Genomic DNA, 19,756 nt, shown 5'->3' on the forward strand with positions numbered 1-19,756 from the left:
CTATGCCATCTGTGCTGTGTCTCGGGTTCTGTCCGTTTGGACGGTGAGAAATCTCCTTTCATCTAAGGAAGAGATGTTTGATCTCCTTCAAGAGCAGCAGCGGGACCCAGGGATGGAAGCACAGAAGCTAGGCCCTGACCTGCAGGCAGCCCTCCAGCCGCAGGCCTCCCGGACCCTCTGTGGCTGGGCCCCTCCTTCCTGTGCTCCATGTGTGCGTGTGTGGCTTTGTCCGGAGGCTTGTGTGGTGGTCTGTTATTGATACATCCATGCATCTCAGGCCTTAACTTGGTGAAAAGCACCGTCCAGAATGGAGGGAGTGGGTCTCTCTGTGGTCCATTACACAAGACAGTGAGGTAAGGGTCAGGCTTTCGCCATAAACACTGTCGTGCGTTCCCTCCCGCCCCCACCACTCTGCCACTTGGTTCAGGACCCGCATTCGGGACAGCCAGCACCGTGAACGCTTGGCTCATCTTCAGTACCTGGATAGCTCTCTTCCTCTCTTTCCCTTCTGAGAGTGCCAGAATCAGCCGTGCTGTCATAGCGCCCGTGGCGGCCTCCGCTGGAAAAGGTCGGGGTGTGCGGGCGGCAGCAGCTGCTCTGGTTTGGGAGCCGGCGGCCCCGGGCGGCGCCCTCTGTCTCACCTGCACCTGAACTGGCGCAGAGCCCCTGCTGCACAGAGGACGCAGCGTGCCCGGGTCCTGCCCTCCTTCCCGCAAGCTCCCGTGCGTCTGCGCTCTGCGTGGGGGGCTGTGGGTCGCACACTCGGGGCGGGCTCTGCTCACCCTCACTCCTGCCTCTGGCGGCGCCTGCACTGCCCGAGTGGAAACACGGTCAGAGGCATCCGTCAGCCCACGTCCGCCTCCTCACGGAAGCCATCACTCTGAAAAACACATCTCTTGCTTTGTTCTGGAATAAGTTTTGTGTTCAGAGTTACACCTGAATACTTTGTTCAGACTCAGCACCACAGCCCCAGGACGGCGACTTGGAGCTGTCCCCTGAAGCCGACAATGCAGATCCGCCCCGACCTCCTCCAGTCTCAGAGCGTCGGCCCTGCGTGGCCAGCGCGGAGGCGGATCAGAACTCGCCCTCGGTCCGGTGGGCCCGTGTAGCACCGCCCGCCTCTCGTGAGGAGTCTGACTCGGCTCTCTGAGACGAGCCAGCTAATTCTCATGCACAGGAAACAAAAGACAAAGAAACAGTAAGGCACCGTGCCCTCCAGCCTGATATATGTTAAATGTTTGGAATATGTTAATCCTGAGAAATCTGTTGCCAAGTCTCATTTCCGGTGACAGGAAGCATTCCTGTGTGTTACCCCAAGCCCGCAAAGCCAGCCAAGGTCATTACTGTGGATCTTGTTTTGGGCTGGCTGGTGACACCTGCATGGACCAGAGCAGCGGGACACCTGGGGCGCTGAAGTCTGGTTGCCACAGCAACCGAGTATTAACCAGCACCGTGACCAAGTGCAGCTGGAGGAGGGTCACCGCGCAGGTCACACGGGTCACTTCCTGTTCCTGCAGCGCCCAAGGATGTCCGTGAAACCCAGACTGGCAATTTGCTAAATGCTTCCTAACTGGGAGCGTGCAATTTAAAATTATTTTATTTAAAGCGTGAAGCCTTTAACCAGCTCTTTCAAATTCACCATCCAAGCTCTGGCTGAAATCTTCACAGATGTGAGAAGTGACCAGGAGGCTCCTATCCCAGGAGACCTGCGAGCTCACACCAGCTCCAGAGGATTCCTGGGCAGATGGGGTCCTGGGGGTGGGGGGACAGTGGACTGGAGGCCAGACCCAGCCTGGGGCAGTGGGGGGACGGAAGACGAGCAGGAGCAGCCACACGTCTAGGCGGGCAGCGGTAGTACTTCTGGGGCCTGAGGGTGGCCCAGCTTCCTCGAGGACAGGGCATCTTTGCCGGCGGTTCCAATAGCTGGAGGGGTCAGCGGACCTAGGCAAGGCCCCACGCAACGTGGGGCCTCTGGGAGGAGTGCGAGGTAGACGTGAGGGGCTCCTGCCCTCACTGGACAGGCTCGCGGCCTCCTGGTGCCCCATCCAGGCGGGAACAGACGGACATGCGTGTCCCATGACGTGCGGCGGCCGGCGGCTATGTAAACACCGGTGGGAGAGTTTCCTTCAGCTTCTGCGTGGCCTCCCTTGTGCTTTTCACCTGGTCTCATTTTGTATTTTGTCTCAACCAAGGGAGGCATGTTAGCTGCATGTTGGGCAGGGAGTGCTGAATGGACGGCGGTGTTGGCAGGGGTCCCATCTGGGTGAAGGGCGGGTGGAGGTTCAGTGTCCGGCTAACCGCTGTGCGGCTCGCCCCCCTGGCCGGACACCGCACAGCAAAGCTGCCCTTCGTTCTGGAACTGTGTTCCTTAGGGGGGGCCGCCTGCTGCTCCGGCCCCTCCGTCTCCCGGCTGACCTGTGACCCCAGCCCCCACCCTCCACCCCCTCGAAGGAGGTGTGGCCTCAGGACAGAGGAGCGTCCCCAGGACGTGTCCCAGGTGTGAAACGGCCCTTCCTTGGCATCAGCAGCAGTGGATGGCTGCTCTGCCTGGAGACCTGCAGCCCCACGCCCCGGGGAGGCGCCTTCACCGTCTCCCACTCCTGACCGTGAGGCTAATGGGCTTCCTGCTCACCCCACGGAGGGCGCTGTCATCTGTAAAGCATCCTCGCCTGCCGCACTTAACTCCTCTCCTAAGTAACTGTCACAGTTCTGAGGCGGCTGTGAGGCTTCAGCTGCTCTCGGAGCCCTGGGGCGGCCATGGCCGCTGAAACCTGCTTTAGGTCACCTTTCCTCCCTGTGTGTGCTGCCCATGACCCTGGGTGACTGACCACAGCACCTGGGAGCCCCCTCTGAGCCCCCGACGGTCAGCAAGCATCTCTCACAGGAACAGCCTGGCCCCACCCACGTCTGTCCTGCAGCGCGATGCCCACCCTGTGGTGGCCACGTGCTCTGCAACGCAGGCCACCGGGGGGCAAATTTTCTGATCCTTGGTCCTCAACATAAGAACGTCTCCACTCTTCACAGGCCCGGAGGACAGGGCTGAACGCCGGCACCGTGTCCAGGAGCAGTTCTTTGGGGAGCAGGTGCCCCAGGTGTGGGGAGTGAGGTCAGCCGAGAGGCTGAGGGCAGTGTTCAGCACACCATGGGCCTCCCTTGGCCGCAAGCAGCCCTGGCAGGCATGGGCCAGGAGAGAGGCGCTTGGGAGCTCCGGTCTGCACACCTGCAGCCAAGCTGGCCCACAGGTGCCCGCAGCCTGCAGGGTGGGGAGTGTGTCTGCACTCAGAAATGGAGACCACCGTCAGCGGCCGGCCTGAGCCCCGGTCAGGACGGGACGGGTCGACACCTTGTGTCCCTGTCGGGCTGTCCCCTGAGACGGTGGGTAAGCGGCTCCTCGGGAAAGGGGGACCACGGAGCTGCCCACGCTCTCCTCTCCCGCATGCAGGGTGGGGTGCCAACCCTCAAGCTCGCAAGGACACCTCCCACACATGCTGGGCCAGCCTGGGCAGTGTCCAGGAAGCCAGCCCGGAGCCACAGCGGTGGGAGTGTGAGCTGCGGGCGGTGTGGTCAGGTAGGTTCCTGGCCGCCTGCTCACCGCCACCCCAAAGCCCCTGGCAGGAGGTCCCCTGCTGCAGGCGGAAACTTCCAGCCCCACGACGGGCCTGCGCTCGGCGAGGGCCGAGGGTGTGCGTCTGGAGGAGGGCTGTCCCGGGCCGCAGAGAACAATGGGGCTCCTTGTGTGCGCCGCAGCTGCTGACCCAGTGGAGGATGCAGAGCAGGTGGGTACCAGTGAGCGCTGATGGCAGCAGGCCTCAGCCTGGAGGGCGAGACGGGGTGCCCACGCCCCGCAGGGCGAGGCAGCTTCCGGGAGCAGGGAGCAGGCGGGAGAGCAGGTGACACGTGCGTCCCTGGGGTGCGGCAGGCCCGTCACCTGCTTCCCGGCACTTAGCAGCTCTCTGGGCGCCGCCGTTTGCACGTCACTTTGATGGGTGTCACTCAGGCAGCACATTAAAATTCTGTGTGTCGCGTCTGTGCAGAGCGAGGTGACAGGGAAGGCAGGCCGGGCTCTGGGGACCCCTCCACCCACCCACGTGGGCCCTGCGAGCTGTGGAGGGCCTCCAGGGAGGTGGGAGGCAGGCCCCTCACGGGTGGGCATGTGCTGCTCCTGCCTTGGCCTCTCTGGGGTCTGCCCACTCGCGGGGCCGAGCAGAGGCGGGTGGGGTTGAGCAGCCTGTGAGGGCCCTTCTCAGAGTGAAGTCCGCCCGGAGCCACGTTACTGCCGCTCCACGTTCTGCTGCTGTAGACCGCAGGTTATAGAATGTCCCCGTGGCGCTGGAAAGCAGTCCAGACTTAATGATCACAACCTCTCAGGACAACACCAGAGAAGCTGTCAAGAAAGGAAGAGTCTGCTTCTTCCTTTTGAGACAGGAAGGGGGTTTGAAGCGCCTTAAGAAGCACAGGTCATCCGTGTCCACAAGGAGGACAAGGCCTGGACGTGGAGTGGGTGGCTCCGGTGTGCGGACCCTCGAGGTTCTACACGGGGAAGGCCCTTCCTGCTGTCCTGGCTGCAGCACCTGGGGGGCCAGCGGGCCCCTCTCCCCTTGGCCAGTCACCCTGGGCTCCGCTTTCCTCTCCTGATCACAGAGCCCCCTTGGGGCTCTGGGGCCCACCTTGCTCAGCTCCCTCCTAACAGCACGCCTCCCCGGCACCATCCAGGCTTCTTCTGCTTCTGGAATCACCTCCAGACTGCGTGGGGTGCACTGCTGTCCTCAGAGCCCACAGCCCAGAAGGCTCAGCCGAGGCGGGCGGGGCCACCCCGACGCCCACACCGCCGCTCCCAGGTGCCGCTAAAAAGCAAACTCGCCCGCTTCTTTACAAGAGGAGAACTGAGTTTCAGACAAAGCGAATGAGAGTCAGTGGGATTTCTGCCTCCATATTTTACTAGGAAAAATTTCAAGCTGCCGAGTTTCAAGCAGTTGTGCAGGGAAAACCCACAAACCCACCAGCTCCACCTGCCTTGGCTGGTGCTGTACTCGTTGGCGTCGCGTATCTGTGCGTTTCTCCTCTGAACACTCAGTGCGTCTCAGAGCGAGCAGCGCAGACGGGGTTCAGAATTCATTCAGGTTTGTCTGGGTTTTGAGGAAGATGTTCACAAACACTGAGCACTTGGGTGTGCTGCCCACACCTGTGTCCCTCACACGGGCTCCCGGCGGGAAGAGCGACCAGCCCCCACCCGGTGGGACCGGGCTGAGCCACGCAGGGCCTGGACCTGCATCCCCCACTCCCAACCGGCTCCCCCTCCCTGGGGCAGCCGGGATCACGGTCTGCTCTGCGCTCAGCACCTCCCAGGGCCATCCTGCCTGGGCTCTGCCGCGGGTGCCCCAGGAAGCTGCTGCTCACGCGCTGTCTGTTCCTCAGGGTGGGAGTCCCAGCTCCTGGAGACGGGCTTCCTGGGGATCTTCCTGTGCCCTCTCTGGACACTGTCTGCGCTGCCCAGGGGCACCCCCACGTCCTGGGTCGTCATGTGGGGCTTCCGGTGGCTGATTTTCAGAATCATGCTTGGAGCGGTGAGTACAACCTTTATCCGTTAACGTCCGGGGGCGGGACATGCCCTCCTGCCACTTCCCTGAGGTCCATGGACCTGTTTCTGAGCCCGTGACTCCCCCGAGGCCCGGGGGACAAACGACACTCAGGGAGGCCCCTGTCACCCCTGCCCCCTGCCCTCCTAGGGTGTGCGGAGTGTCCGACCCCACCCCAGGGAGGCCTCCTGTCTCTCCTCCCAACCTGCCTGTGTGACCGGTGTCGCTCCCGAAGGCCGCATGCTCAGCGTCCCCCTTCCTGCCGCACGCTCCTCCCAGCCCTCGGACCAGGCCCCTGCCCACTACGCGGCCGGCAGAAGAGCACATCTCAGTTTTAGCTACACCTGCGAGCTTCCAGAAGCTTAAACTAGGAGTGAGGGGACTCACCAGGCAGAGGCCGCGCAGCTCTGTGGTCGGTGCCTCCCACCTCTGCCCTGCTTGTTCCGCTAGAGTCACACCGTGCAGACGGGCTGGCGTCTATCTGCTCTAAGCTGTTCCTCGTGGGCAACCACGCGCCTGCAGGGAGTGGGGCCCATGTGGTGGGCGCGTCCCTGCCCCAGCCTTGCCGGCCCCCTCAGAGCCGCAGTTCTTCAGGCGTCAGCAGCCACTGTGACTCGGCGGGACTCTATGCCCCTCCTCACCCGTGTTCCGTTTACTCGAGGGTGTCTTACACCAGGGGGGCCGCGTCCCTGCAGCACAGTGTCCGACACCCTCGTTCCTGCAGGCCGCAGTGAGCGTCGGTCCTCCAGCAGGACAGCGTGCCCCCAGGACGAGGCGCCATGCTCTCAGCTCCGCACACTGCCCAAGCCCCGACACCAGGTGCCGGGGATGAGCTCCGTAGGGAGCGGTCAGAGGGGTGGCGCGGGCTCCTGACCCAATCAGATAGGAGTGGCTGCGGCACTGGGAGACCCTGCATCGGGTGACTGTGTGTGCAGGCGCCAGGGTGAGTGCAGTGCTTCCCTCATTCACACGTAACTGGAGTGGGCATGGCTCACGGGTCCCTCTGATGAAATAGGAGACCACGAGCTGTCCTGACAGCGCAAAGGCATTCTTAGCTTCAAATCTGTCTTAGCAGTTCCTTGCCCACCTAGGGCTCGACTCTGGCTTCTCTTTCAGCTGGCTTTAAAAAGCATGAAAACGTACGCAGTGTTTCAAAGGCCTATGTCAGGATCTCCTATGATGGCAGCCTCGTGTGTGGCACTGAAGCCAAGGGCCAGGGTGGAGCCCAGCCAAGCGGGTGCAGAGCCCAGGGTGGTGGAGCCGTCGGGCTGCTGAGCACAGCTCGCTGCTGAGCAAACTCCCACGACGCCTCAGAGGCGGTGAATCATTAGCATGTTGTAAACCACCTTTTTTGGAGTTTTGATTGACAGTGAGCACCAGCTGGATAAAAGATTATCAGGTGCAGTAGAAGTTGTAATTACTTGATTCAATCTGTACACTGGATATTATTCGCCGTGCTTTGTAGGAAAGCAGAGCGACAGGGCTGGCTTGATGAAAAGGAGGGGCAGCAGCAGGGGTCTGTCCGTGGGAGCTGGGCAGACCTGGTGCCTTACGCCCCCGGGACCAGCCCGGCAGGTCGTCCTGGATGGTCTTTGCCAGCATCTCGAGGATCCATGTCACACCGTGCGTTACAGCCTGAGGAGCCGTCAGCCAGGGCGTCCGTGGGAGGCTGCTGAGAGCCGGACGGGGCTGAAGCAGCAGGGACACGTGTGCAGGGTCTCCGTGCCATCTTTACAGCTCTCCTGAAGTCTAAGGTTTTCTTCAAAATACAACGTTAAAGAGAAGTAGCATGACAGCTTCGTGCGTGGGCAGTGGGCACTGAGAGGACCCAGAGGTGGGTGTGCAGCACCGACATGAGAGGGCCCGCGGGGCTGAGCTGTCGTGTGAACTGAGTCAGTGAACACCTCCCACCGAAAGCCCCAGACCACTCCACTGACGAGTCCAGTCAAATGTTTAAGGAAGAATCAATACAAACCCACACACACTCATTCAGAGAACACGAGAGGGAACCCTTCCCAGTGTACTCCTGAGGCCAGTGGACAATATATTTCAGACAGGGAGGTTCCAGAGCAGTGTTCCTCAAGAGCACAACAGAAACTCTCAAGGAACGGTCAGCAGGTGGTCCAGAGTACTTGGAGGGTTCAGGTCCACACGGTTTCCCAGGATGCAAGGCTGGTGGTACGTGAATTCAGTTCAGTTCAGTCGCTCAGTCATGTCTGACTCTTTTTGACCCCATGGACTGCAGCACGCCAGGCCTCCCTGTCCATCACCAACTCCCGGAGTTTACTCAAACTCATGTCTATTGAGTCAGTGATACCATCCAACCATCTCATCCTCTGTCATCCCCTTCTCCTGGCTTCAATCTTGCCCAGCATCAGAGTCTTTTCAAATGAGTCAGTTCTTCACATCAGGTGGCCAAAGTATTGGAGTTTCAGCTTTAGCATCACTCCTTCCAATGAATATTCAGGACTGATTTCCTTTAGGATGGACTGGTTGGATCTTCTTGCAGTCCGAGGTAATTCACCACGTTGCCAGACATAAGGAAGAAAGAGATCAGATGACATATTTGTCTCATACGATGTAGAAAACGCGTTAGACAGTGTTAAACACTTATTCACAATTAACAAAAAAGTTCTTAGCAAACTGGAAATAGAAGGAAATGTCTTCAACCTGATAAAAGATAATATACAAACTGCCTACAGCTGACATCAGACTAAATGGTGAAAGACTGAATGTTTTTTCCTATAAGCTTGGGAACAGGGCAGTGCTGGCCACTCTCCTCATGGCTACTCGGCAGTGTGTTGAAGATCTTAGCTTGTCTTTAAAGAAAGAAAAAGCGATGAAAGCCCTGAGGACTGGAAGGAGGAAGTGAAATCATCTGTGTTCATCCCACACATGGATGATCACATGGGCTGCAGAATTAGGGAGTGAAGCTGACCCACATGCAGGATGTGGCCAGTGTTTCCACCTGCTAGCAAAAACTGTCAGAAAACAAAGTTACAGATAAACCCTGCTGCTGCTGCTGCTGCTGCTCCTAAGTCGCTTCAGTCGTGTCCGACTCTTGTGCGACCCCAGAGACGGCAGCCCACCAGGCTCCCCCGTCCCTGGGATTCTCCAGGCAAGAACACTGGAGTGGGTTGCCATTTCCTTCTCCAATGCATGAAAGTGAAAAATGAAAGTGAAGTCGCTCAGTCGTGTCCGACTCTTAGCGACCCCATGGACTGCAGCCCACCAGGCTCCTCCGTCCATGGGATTTTCCAGGCAAGAGTACTGGAGTGGGGTGCCATTGCCTTTATCTCCGCAGATAAACCCTAACAACCATAAAATACTTAGGAAGTACTCACAGAAGTGTGACACTTGGGCCCTGAAAACCCCTAGACGGTGCCTAGAGGAGCCCTGGGCAAGGAGGTCTTCCTTGTTCGTGGCCAGCAGTCAGTTGTCCCCATACTGGTCGATAGATTTCATGCAGCCCCAATATAATCCTAGAAGAGTTTTTTTTCAAAATCGGTGAACTGATTGTTTGGTGAGCACGGAAATGCCCAGGACCGAGTCTTGAGTGGGAGTAAAGCAGTTGGCTTCATGCTACTTATGGGTCCCGGATGCTCCAGGGACCGTGGCTCTCGAGGTGCCAGGGAGGCGCCAGCAAAGCTGCAGCGACAGGCGGGTCAGCGCGTGCAGACGGCGCCACACTGACGTCAGGCGAGGCTGCAGTGACGGGCGGGTCAGCGCGTGCAGACGGCGCCACACTGACGTCAGGCGAGGCTGCAGCGACGGGCGGGTCAGTGCGTGCAGACGGCGCCACACTGACATCAGCGTCAGGTGACATTTGGACAAGGCAGCGAGCCAAGTCGGCTACGACAGAAAGGAGCTTCCACAAGAGGTGCTGGGTGTCCATTGGGTGCACGAACCCCCGCCCCACCACACCTCCCACAACAGGCGGCTTGAGGTGGACAAACACATAAAACCAAGACACCTCTCGCAGATAATGTAGAACATCTGCAGTCCTGGGAGAGGTGAAGCCTGCTCACAGCACAGAAACCACTAACTGTTAACGAAAAGACATGGGTTAACTGGACAATTAAAATCTTGAGCTCTTCAAAAGACACCACTGAGAAACGGCGAGCCACAGGCTGGGGGCGCACTCAACACAGCGGGCAGAGCCTCTGTGTGCAGCCTGGGAAGGACGCAGCCCCCACTGACGACGGGTCATTCAGGAGAGGGAGCGGTCTGGGCAGGCTTGAGCACAGGCGGGTGTGCACACAGCCGTCCCCGCGCTGGGTGCCCGTCAGCCCCACAGAGCAGAGCCCCACACACCCCAGGGCCGGGCTTTCCTGGGTGGAGCAGCAGGTGACGCCACATCCTTCAAGCCCTGGAAAGACTGACCGGCAGCCCCGCCAGGTGCCGCCGCTTCCCGCCTGTCTCCCGCACAGACTGCAGGCCTGGCCTGTGCTTCGCGGGTTCTCATCTTCTTTTTCGTTTCCGCAGACGTGGAGGTGACATGACGGCCCCAAACTGTCCCCATAGCAGCCGGGGGGCAGGGGCGTCACCACAGGTGGGGGCCGCGGGCCTTCTTCCTGTAGGAACCTGCCTTGGGGCAGGGGCTGCCTCACAGAGACGTCCAGGGCCCACGAGGACGGCAGCCAGAAGACGCAGTGTCGCCAGAGCAAGGGCCGTAGGAACCTGTCTGCTGCTGGACGTCAGTGGGGGCGCCCTGCTGGTGGATATTGGGGGAGGGTGGGGAGACCATCCGGCTGCCAGGTGTGGGCGGGGGCCTGTCGGCCTGCACCGCTTAACTAGGTTGTTCGTGTGGCTTTTCTTCTCCTGCGTGTTCTCTCTACAGTTCTTCCAACGCCTTTCACTACCTTTCCCCAGGTACCACGTTGTTTTTATTATTGCTTCACATTTTAAGACTTAAGAACTTAGGACCCTAAATTCTCACTAAGCAACATCACCGCTAAAGTCAGCAGTTTTCACCGAGAATTGCATCTTTGCTGTCGCCGGAGCTGGTGGTGTTTTTTGTTGTTTTGTTTTGGGGTTTCTTTGACCATGCCACACAGCTTACAGGATCTTAGTTCCCTGACCAAGGACTGAACCGGGGCCCAGAAGTGAAAGCACCGAGCCGTAACCACCGGACAGCAGGGAAGTCCCTGACGCAGGTGGTTTTTACCTGACGTAAATGGAGAGGTCACAGCATGAAAGGAGACCGCGGAGAATCGGGGCAGGAGGACAAGCCTCCGGGCCCCCCAGGGGCAGCACGAGGATGCGCTTTTCTGTCTGCACCGGGCAACCCGCATGCCTGCAGGCTGCGGAGGACAGCCTGGGCCTGGTTACCGCCCACAGCTCCAGCCTCACACCTGCACACACACCCTGGGATCCCCAGCTCTTGGTGTGCAGACCACACCTGTCTGGTTAACACACAAAACTGCATCTAAATTGGAGAAAGAGACACCCCCAGAACCCACTGTGCAGAGGCCAGGATGCAGCAGGGCAAGCCGTGATTGAAGGCCCACGAGAAAACACTTTCTTCAGATAAAGGCGGTTTTGTCTGAGACTCAGCCATAAAGTCACCCGGACTATCATGAAAGTTTTGGGCAAGTAAATTTGACAACACAGATGAAATGGACAAATTCCTTCACAAATGTAGCTCACCAAAACTGAGACAGAAGGAAAGAGGAAATCGAAAGGGCTTCCTATCTGGTAAATAAATTGGATTTGTAACAAAATGTAAAAAACCATTCCAGAAAGAATGTGTAGGCACAGATGGCTTCAGCAGTGACATCAAACATCTAAAGAGGAAGTAAGGGCAGTCCTACACACACCCGGGAGAACAGCGGAGGCGGGGCCGTTCCCCAGGTCCTTTCACGTGACCAGCAGAACCCGAGGAGGCCAGCGCAGAAGGAAAACCAACCAGCATCCCTCACGAGCAGAGACACAGGGACTCCAAGCAAAACACCGGCAGATTGAGCCCGGCCATGAGAGGTGTGGCTTACCTCAGAAACACACTTCAGTACAGCAGCAGAATGAAGCTGAAGAGCTGTTTGTCCGTCTCAGCACAGAGCACACCGAGGAGCCCACGCAAGGTCATCTCAGGGGGGGGCTCGTGCGCCGTGATGAGGGAGAGCATCCACGCATGATTAGACAGGCCTGCTGCCTGTTTCTGGTGCTGCTCTCCAACACTGTGTTGAAATCCCAGTGCAATAAGACAGGAAAAAGAAATAAAGGCACAAAGATTCCAAAAAAGGAAGTGAAACATTCACAGATGTGATTATACAAAACCCCGGGAATCTTAAAAAGCAGCTACCGAAGTGAATACATTAATTTAGCAAGGTTGCAGGATACAGTCAATGTGAAAAATGAATGGTCCATCATATACTATAAAGAAGTCATTTGAAAATAAAATTCTGAAAATACTATGGGCCATTGCTTGAAAACTCCAATGCCTCATAATAAATCTGATTAAGGATGTAGAAGACATGCATTAAAACTGCAAAATATTGCTGATATGAACGTAAGACCTACGTAAGCAAACAGGTGTCCCCCACTCATGGGGCAGAAGACTCAGTATTGTCAAGATGTCTTTTTCACCTGGATGTATATGTACATTCAGGGTGATTTCTATCAAAAAAGCCCAGTGGGCTTTTTTGAGGGAAAGACATGTCAATTCTAAAATTCACATAAAGAGAATCTTGAAAAATAACAAAGTTGGAGGACTCACACTTCCTGATTCTTAAGGTTAATTTAAAGCTGAAGTATGAGGTTGATCTAAACTACAAAAATACATCCGTGGAGGAGAGGAGAGTCTGGAGAGAGACCCACCTCTGCTGTCAACTGACTTTGAGCCAAGGTACCAAGTCAGGTCAAGGGAAAAGGAAACTCAATTTTGCAAACAGTGCCAAAATCACTGGGTGTCTGTGTAGAAGGAGAAAATGAGCTTTGAGTGCCGTTTCAACAAAGAAGATCAGATGCTCAGTAGGAAGAGCGTCCTCTCCCGAAGTTAGTCCCTGCAGTAAAAATCTTATTAACGTGATAAAAGAAACACGGGGATGCAACACATCACGCCCCCCAAGAACAAATCAAGTAGGCATCCCGGCCACTTCCTTGTGGAGCCTGCAGTCTGTCACCCCGGCTCCTGGGAGGCATCCTGGGACCCTGAGGAGCACTGTCCAAGGGCTCTGACCTCTACCCAGCTGCACCCCCTCACAGCAGCTCCCCTCCCCGTCCCTCGTCTCTGACCAGCCACAGCAGGACAGCGGTGCCTGGACCTGCAGTGGTGGGGGGCCCTGGACCGTCCCCCCTACCCGCTCCGTAGCTCTGGCAGGTCTGTCCCCGGCAGAGGTCATCTGGGCAATTTTCACAGGCTTCCGGGGTTTGGGGAGGGGGCATGATGAGCCCCCCACCAGCATTATCCAGTTTCCCTCCCTCCCTTCACGTTCAGCCCAGAGGGTCCCCCACAGCCGATGCAGTGCCCCTCACCTGCGTGCTGCCTTGGTGAGCTCAGAGGGCAGGTTTCTGTTTGACCCCACCTGGGATTCTGAAAGCAGACACTGCCCCATCCTGGAGAGAAGGGGCCCGTGGTGGCCCCGGATTGGCTGGGACCCCTTCAGATGTGGACTGTTCAGTCCTGAGACCCCGAGCAGACCCATGTGCACTCAGGTGAGGTCTGAGCGCTGAGCCGTGACCCTCAAATGCTGCGTCATCAGGAGACGGGACACAGGGCTCCCCCACCTCTCACAGAGCACATGGGGTCCCGTGGGTCAGCTCCGCAGCCAGAGAAGATGCAGGGCGCTGCCAGATTCAATCAGAACTGAGGCACCCCAGCCCGCATGCCCACAGCTGTGGACACATCCCCAACCAGCAGGCCTGCTCCAGGGAGAGCCGGCCCCCTTCCTGCACCTGCAGATGTGCTGTGTCCACTTGTGGGAGGAGCAGGCAGAAGGCGGCCGCCTGTGCTTACAGATGAACAGTGGGGTTCCTGGAGCAGACTCTGAGGGGAGAACGGGGTGCAGGGCACGTGCAACACTGGGGCGCTGGCGAGGGAGCTGGTGCTGGCTCGGAACCTGAGGCCGTCACCCCTCCCCCTGCCACAGGCCTGGGAGCCCCTCACCCAGTTAGGTGTGGGGCTGATGTAGCATCAAGCAAGCGATGCTCTTTCTGTGGCCAAAGACCTTCTTTCTCCCATTTCCAAGGGGGAGATTTTCAGAAGCGAGTTCTGGGACCTGTGAGCTTCAGAGAGAAGCCCCTCTGCGTCCCCTGGGCACTGTCCCCGCCCGCTGCCCACGAGGTGAGGCCTGGGCCCCCTCAGCCGCCCCAGAATGTTCCCAGGTCCTGGCACTTGCCCTTTCCCCAAGGAGAGCAGGGGCTGGGCGGACAGCTGCAGGTCACTTGGTGTCTTACTGGCCTGTCTGTGCCATTTTTTTGGAATTAATTTTGGGCTGAAAAAGACTCAAAGAAGGCTTTGTTCCTTTGACACTTACTCTGGAAGAAAAAAAAAATCCGTGGAAAATCTGACATCTGCATTGTAGAGAGAAATCAATAGATGGGAGGAATATAATTATCCTCTGCTCCCAGAAGAACATTTCAGATTTTTAAGTGTCTCATATCAGCTTAGAATTTGAATGACATTTTAATTATTTTGTTTTTTTTCTTCTCTGCCTGGCGTGAATCTCCAAAGAGTGCCACTCTCGGGTTCCGGGGGATGTAGGGAGCGGAGCCGTGCTCACGGGGAGCGTCGTGTGAACTGGCACGTTGTCCTCAGGAGCCAGCGGGGCGTTCGGCCAACAGGATGCTGGGGTCTGCAGCGCTGCTTCTATGCAGATGCAGCCGAGTCTGGGGTGTCCATGCTGGGAGCTGTCTCCTCAGCGCGTCCGTGATCTCAGCAAACCCCCTTTCCAGAGCCTCAACCCCGCCCCCAGAGTGACCTGTCTCGAGAGTCTGCAGACATGGCAAGCAGGTCCTCGGGCGTGGTTCCACCTGACTGCGAGGCGCCCAGGCCCCCGGGGGCACTGCTTGACAGCCACCAGGGAGGATGGTGCCCAGGACAGTTGGGTATTGCGGCCTCCACGGGACACACGTATGAACTCGCTGCTGGGCCCCACGGCAGACTCACACCTGGCCTGTGAGCTCGGCCAGGACACAGGTACTTGGCCAGTGTGGCTGCCACAGGGCTCCACTGTTTCTTGTGTCTGTTCTGGGTGCCACGGCATCCCTGCCTCCCACAGGGGCCCAGGCCGGGAGCTGGCTGTGTCCTCGGCCCGTCCTGTGGGCTCCTTGCTCCCGGCCAGGCCGGAGTGGGGCACGTCTCATCTCCTGGGCAGGCATCCCGCCTTGCTGGCCACCACAGGTGGGGCAACTCACACTGTCTACTCTTGGCTCAGAGCCCTCAACCGTCCCAGAGTCCTTCCCATACAGGCTGCTGTCTTTGTGACGCGGTTCTCACCTTCCAGGGCAGCTGTCCATTGAGACAGACATCAGGGTGAACCTCTGTGTCAAGCAACAGCCTCACTCCTGCCAGGGGGCAGACGGCTTCTGACTACGTGGGGGTCAGGTGGAGCTGAGATTCCCAAGGGCAGGTGAACAGGATGTGTGGCAGGCACGGGAGCTGACTGCCCTCATGGCCACTGAAGAGCAGCATGCTGGCCACTGCCTGGCGGGGAGACTGGCAGAGCTGCCGGGAAGCTCACCCATAGGAGCCCCTCTCTGCAGCGGGTTGCCCAGTGGACTGGGTAGCAGAGGAGTCCCTGAGCCCGAGGTCTCCCTCATGCTGTGCCTGAGTGCCGGGGTCTCCCATGTGCTGTTTCCCATCATGTCAGCGGCGGGTGGATACTCTCTCTGAGGCCCAGTGGGACATCGTCCCTCCCCCATCTTGGCATTTCTAAGTCAGGTTGTGTTCTCGTGCTTTATGAATTTGCCTTTTCTAAAACCTCAAAGTTGCATTACTGTGATGACACTCAGAGTCTAAAAGCTGGGTTTTAAAGAAACACAGGAGGAACTGACGTTGTAAAATGGAGAGTGTTTCTTTTTCCTGCATTTGCTGTTACTCCTGAGACGCTGAATGTTCCCTCCAGGAACACTGTTTGCAGTTGCCCTTCTGCGTCACCCCTGCATGTCTGTCCAGGGGTGGCTCACGGTCCTCTCCATCCTTGCAGGGCCTGATCAAGATCCGAGGGGACCGGTGCTGGCGGGACCTCACCTGCATGGACTTCCACTATGAGGTGAGCAGGGCGGCCAGGGGTGGGTGGGGGCGTGGGTACAGGCTGAGCCCACCATCCCCTCAGGACGGGCCCTCCAAATCCCTGTTCCTGCTCCTGCTGACCACACTCAGGCTCATGCTGGGGCCTTTCCGTGATTCACCTGAGGGCATCTGGCCTCAGAACAACCTTCTCCTGGCGTCGGCTCAGCCCTCTTTGCCTGAGCTCCTCAAACCAGCCCTGTCGTTCTCACCCGGTCTGGGCACCACCTGTCAGGCGGGATGTCTTCCTTCCCCAGGGCGGCTTCGGCCTGCTCCCTTTGAGGGGGTGGGGGGTCCCAGAGTTGGGGTCCCAGTGCCCAGATGGGGGGCTAGAGGCAGGAGCTGGGGGTCCCAGAGTCGGGATCCTGGCACCCAGATGGGGGTTAGAGAGGCAGGAGCTGGGGGTCCCAGAGTTGGGGTTCCGGGGCCCAGACGGGGGGCTAGAGGCAGGAGCTGGGGGTCCCAGAGTCAGGGTCCTGGTGCCCAGAAAGGGGGCTAGAGAGGCAGGAGCTGGCAGGTCCCAGGCCCCGGCTGCTCTCATGACCAGGACGTCATCGGCAACAAGCAGAAGAGTGTCATGGCCACTGTGCTCCTACGAGACCCAGACAAGGTCATCACAGCTCAGTGTTAGGAGGCACAGAAAACTACCCGAGGAGGAAGGGGCTGGAAGAAGAGGGACACCTGGGAAGCTGGGCATCCAGGTTCCTTTACTGTTCTTGCAACTTCTCTGGGCTTCCCTGGTGGCTGAGCAGTAAAGAATCCGCCTGCCAATGCAGGAGATGCAGGTTTAATCCCTGGGTCGGGAAGATCCCCTGGAGGAGAAAATGGCAATCCACTCCAGTATTCTTGCCTGGGAAATCCCATGGACAGAGGAGCCTGGCAGGCCACAGTCCATGGGGTCACAGAGTTGGACATGACTGAGCAACTAAACAACGACTTCTCTGTAAGATGGAAATCATGTCCAATTGAGAAGTTAGCAGGAAGACATTCTCCCAAGGGGGGTTGGTGGCCCTTCCCTGGGGCGTCGCACTTGGAGCCCCCACCTCCCTGTGTCCAGCGGGACACTACACCCTCCAGGCACCTGGGCCTGCGCACTCTGACCGGCATCTCCATGTGCCCACCGCACACCAGGCGCCTCAGCGTCCACAGCTAATCCGCGAGGAATCATACCCATGGCGGGGAGGGAGAGGGTCAGGCCGCAGCCACACCCAGGGCCAGGGTGCACGGGCCGCATGGTTGGCAGCTGTAGGAGAGTGCTTCCTTTCGCTGGGCTCTAAGCCGTGTCCAGGGGGAGTTACCACCATGAGTACCGTTTACCTTTGGCCCAGCCCTTCCCTCTGCAATGCGGGAGACCTGGGTTCAATCCCTGGGGAAGATCCCCTGGAGAAGGGAAAGGCTGCCCACTCCAGTATTCTGGCCTGGAGAATCCCATGGACATATAGACCATGTGGTTGCAAAGAGTTGGACACGACTGACCGACACTCACTTCCTCTGATGGCTGATGGCAGCCATGCTGTCTATATGCGTGCACGTGTGGGCTGTGTGTGTGCAAAGGACACAGGGCCCCGGAGGGGGAGTGCACAGCAGACCCCAGTGCCCTTGTCAGACCCGCTGTGCACAGACACGGAGAGGCGCACTCCGAGTCGGTGGGGCTGTGGGTCCACTGGGTCTGGGGCCGCAGAAGCCTGGTGTCCCGCCCGGCACCGTGCCCTTCACAGACAGCTGGATGTCCACAGCGGCTGCCCCGGCCCCACACAGCATCGGCACAGCTGGCCCCTCTGCGGACGGCTGCATGTGCAGGGAGGACAGGGCCCGTCAGCTGGGCCCTGGGCGCCGGCGCCACGGCTGAGTCAACACACAGGCCTTGGGGACCTGCCGCGCCCGCCCACCCCGCACACATGTGGAGGCCATTCCCAGGAACACACACATGGGGCCGGGACCCTGCGCCCCCAGCCTGCATGTCCTCGGAGAGGAACTCCACGTGTGAGCTCCCGCCATCCCGCCTCCTCCCCACACCCCATCCCTTCATGGGGGTTTGCCAGCGCCCGAGCAGCTCAGCGCTGTGAGCACAAGTGCCCCCTGCCCCGTCTCTGAGCACCTGGTCACCAGGGCCCTCGGGGGTCCCTGAGGGGTCGGCGTCAGAAGTACGGGAAGTCTAGGAGTGCCAACTCGGCCGCGTGAGCTGCTGGAGGGGGTGCCTCTCCGGCAGGGCCGCCAGGGGGCGCACAGGGTAGGGTGCAGGGGGCGGGTCCCCGGGGGCCTCCAGGCACAGCTCAGGGCCTCCCTCGCCCACAGACACAACCGGTGCCCAACCCTGTGGCCTACTTCCTGCACCGCTCCCCGTGGTGGTTCCACCGCTTCGAGACCCTCAGCAACCACTTCCTGGAGCTGGTGGTGCCCTTCTTCATCTTCCTCGGACGGCGGATGTGCATCGTCCACGGGGCCCTGCAGGTCCTGTTCCAGGTGAGCAGCCGCGCCCACGGAGAACCTGAGCTCCCACATCCCGTCTGCCGCACCTGTGGGGGTGGACCCGCAGGGCCCCCGTCGCCCTGCGAACCGTGCCCCCATCTTCCCGCTCCTCGGCATGGGGCCCGTGTCGAGCTGCCCGACGTGGGCTCCGTGGTGCCAGCGGGGGAGGGGCCCACACCAGGAGGGGCCTGCGGCTCGGTTGGTTGTTTACTGTGCCTGCTTCTACCAAGTTCTCTCGTTTCTTGTTTACTAGAAGTTTTGTGTTTTTTGTTTTGGGTATTTTTAGTCATGAGTGGGTGAGGTTTAGCAAAAATGCAGCCACAGTCAGTTACCTTCCTAGAATGAATCAGACTCAGTCGTGCTGCGTACATGCCAACACGTTGCTGGGTACACTTGCTACCGTTTTGTCTGGGTTTTTCGCACTGTCAGTGAGGTTCTTCAGTGGTTTTCCGTCCACACTGGCCGTGTCTGGCTCTGCTCTGGGTCTCACTCTCACCCTCGAAGACAAGACGGAACTGTTGCTCCGACATCTCCACTCGGCCGGGGCAGGGGCTGGTGGGCGGAGCCGGGTCTGTGTGGCCACTGACAACCTTTCGTGGCTGCTGAACATTAAGGGTCTCTGTTTTCTGTAGGTTTTTTAATGGCAAACATTTTCCTTGGAATTTGTCCGTTTTATCTGCTTTTAGACGTCCTGGTCAAGGAACAAGTGTGGTAGTCTCCTATTTTGCAGTCTGGATTTGTGTCCTTTCTTGGGAGTTGTCACTCATGATGCTCAGAGCAGATTCTTTTCCAACCAGCCTCATGCTCGTTCAATGAAAAGTTCCTGTACTTCAGCAGGTGCATTTATTTCCAAAGCTTTGTTTTCTCTTTGCCCTTGTTTAGCTCTCCTCTGAGGTTTTTCTCATTCTGTTATTTTCCCTCTCCTAATTACCAAGTATACTGTTTCAGGCGAGCACATGCTGAATCCCTGTCCTCGCCGCCATGACGGTCCTGTGGCTTCAATGTGCCGTCATGGTCTCCCCTACCCACCTGCTTTTGCTGCCAGTATTTTAAGCTCTACTTTGCTTTTAATCAACCGTCTTTTTAAGAACAGTGTTAGATTTACAGAAAAACTGAGCTAAGAGTACAGACTGGCCCTTACAGACTGGCATCTCTACTTAGTGACGTGCAGCTGAGGTTGCTTCTGTCCTTCTGTGGGTAGAGAGCTCATCTCTTACTGCTGACTGATATTTCACTGTCTGGATGCACCACAGCTTCTTCCGGACTTGACTCTAGGGCAAAACCCTGGCTGGCCGGTGACCCTTCCTCCCAACAGCCTCTGAGGAGGGACACCCCCAGGAGCCCAGGGGTGCTCCTCCACGTCCCTGCCGTGCACACACTTCAGCTCAGGCAAAGGCTCAAGCACCCTTGAGGTCCAGCAGCACGGACACAGCCTCACACTGGACGGTCCTCCACCGGCACAGGATGCCCAACTGCGGGCTCC

General features: G+C 58.5%; 1 protein-coding gene across 2 annotated transcripts in view; it reads left to right on the top strand.

The window, feature by feature from the left end:
- LMF1 (lipase maturation factor 1) overlaps nucleotides 1-19,756 on the top strand; it is a 51,704-nt gene that overhangs the window by 21,479 nt on the left and 10,469 nt on the right. For both annotated transcript variants that reach the window (XM_027528128.1, XM_027528130.1), the window contains exons 4-6: nucleotides 5,416-5,564; nucleotides 15,722-15,787; nucleotides 18,100-18,267. In XM_027528128.1, the coding sequence (XP_027383929.1) occupies nucleotides 5,416-5,564; nucleotides 15,722-15,787; nucleotides 18,100-18,267 (383 nt within the window). The remainder of the gene's footprint in view (nucleotides 1-5,415; nucleotides 5,565-15,721; nucleotides 15,788-18,099; nucleotides 18,268-19,756) is intronic.

This window comes from Bos indicus x Bos taurus, chromosome 25, assembly GCF_003369695.1.
Source record: "Bos indicus x Bos taurus breed Angus x Brahman F1 hybrid chromosome 25, Bos_hybrid_MaternalHap_v2.0, whole genome shotgun sequence".
Classification (NCBI taxonomy): Eukaryota; Metazoa; Chordata; class Mammalia; order Artiodactyla; family Bovidae; genus Bos; species Bos indicus x Bos taurus.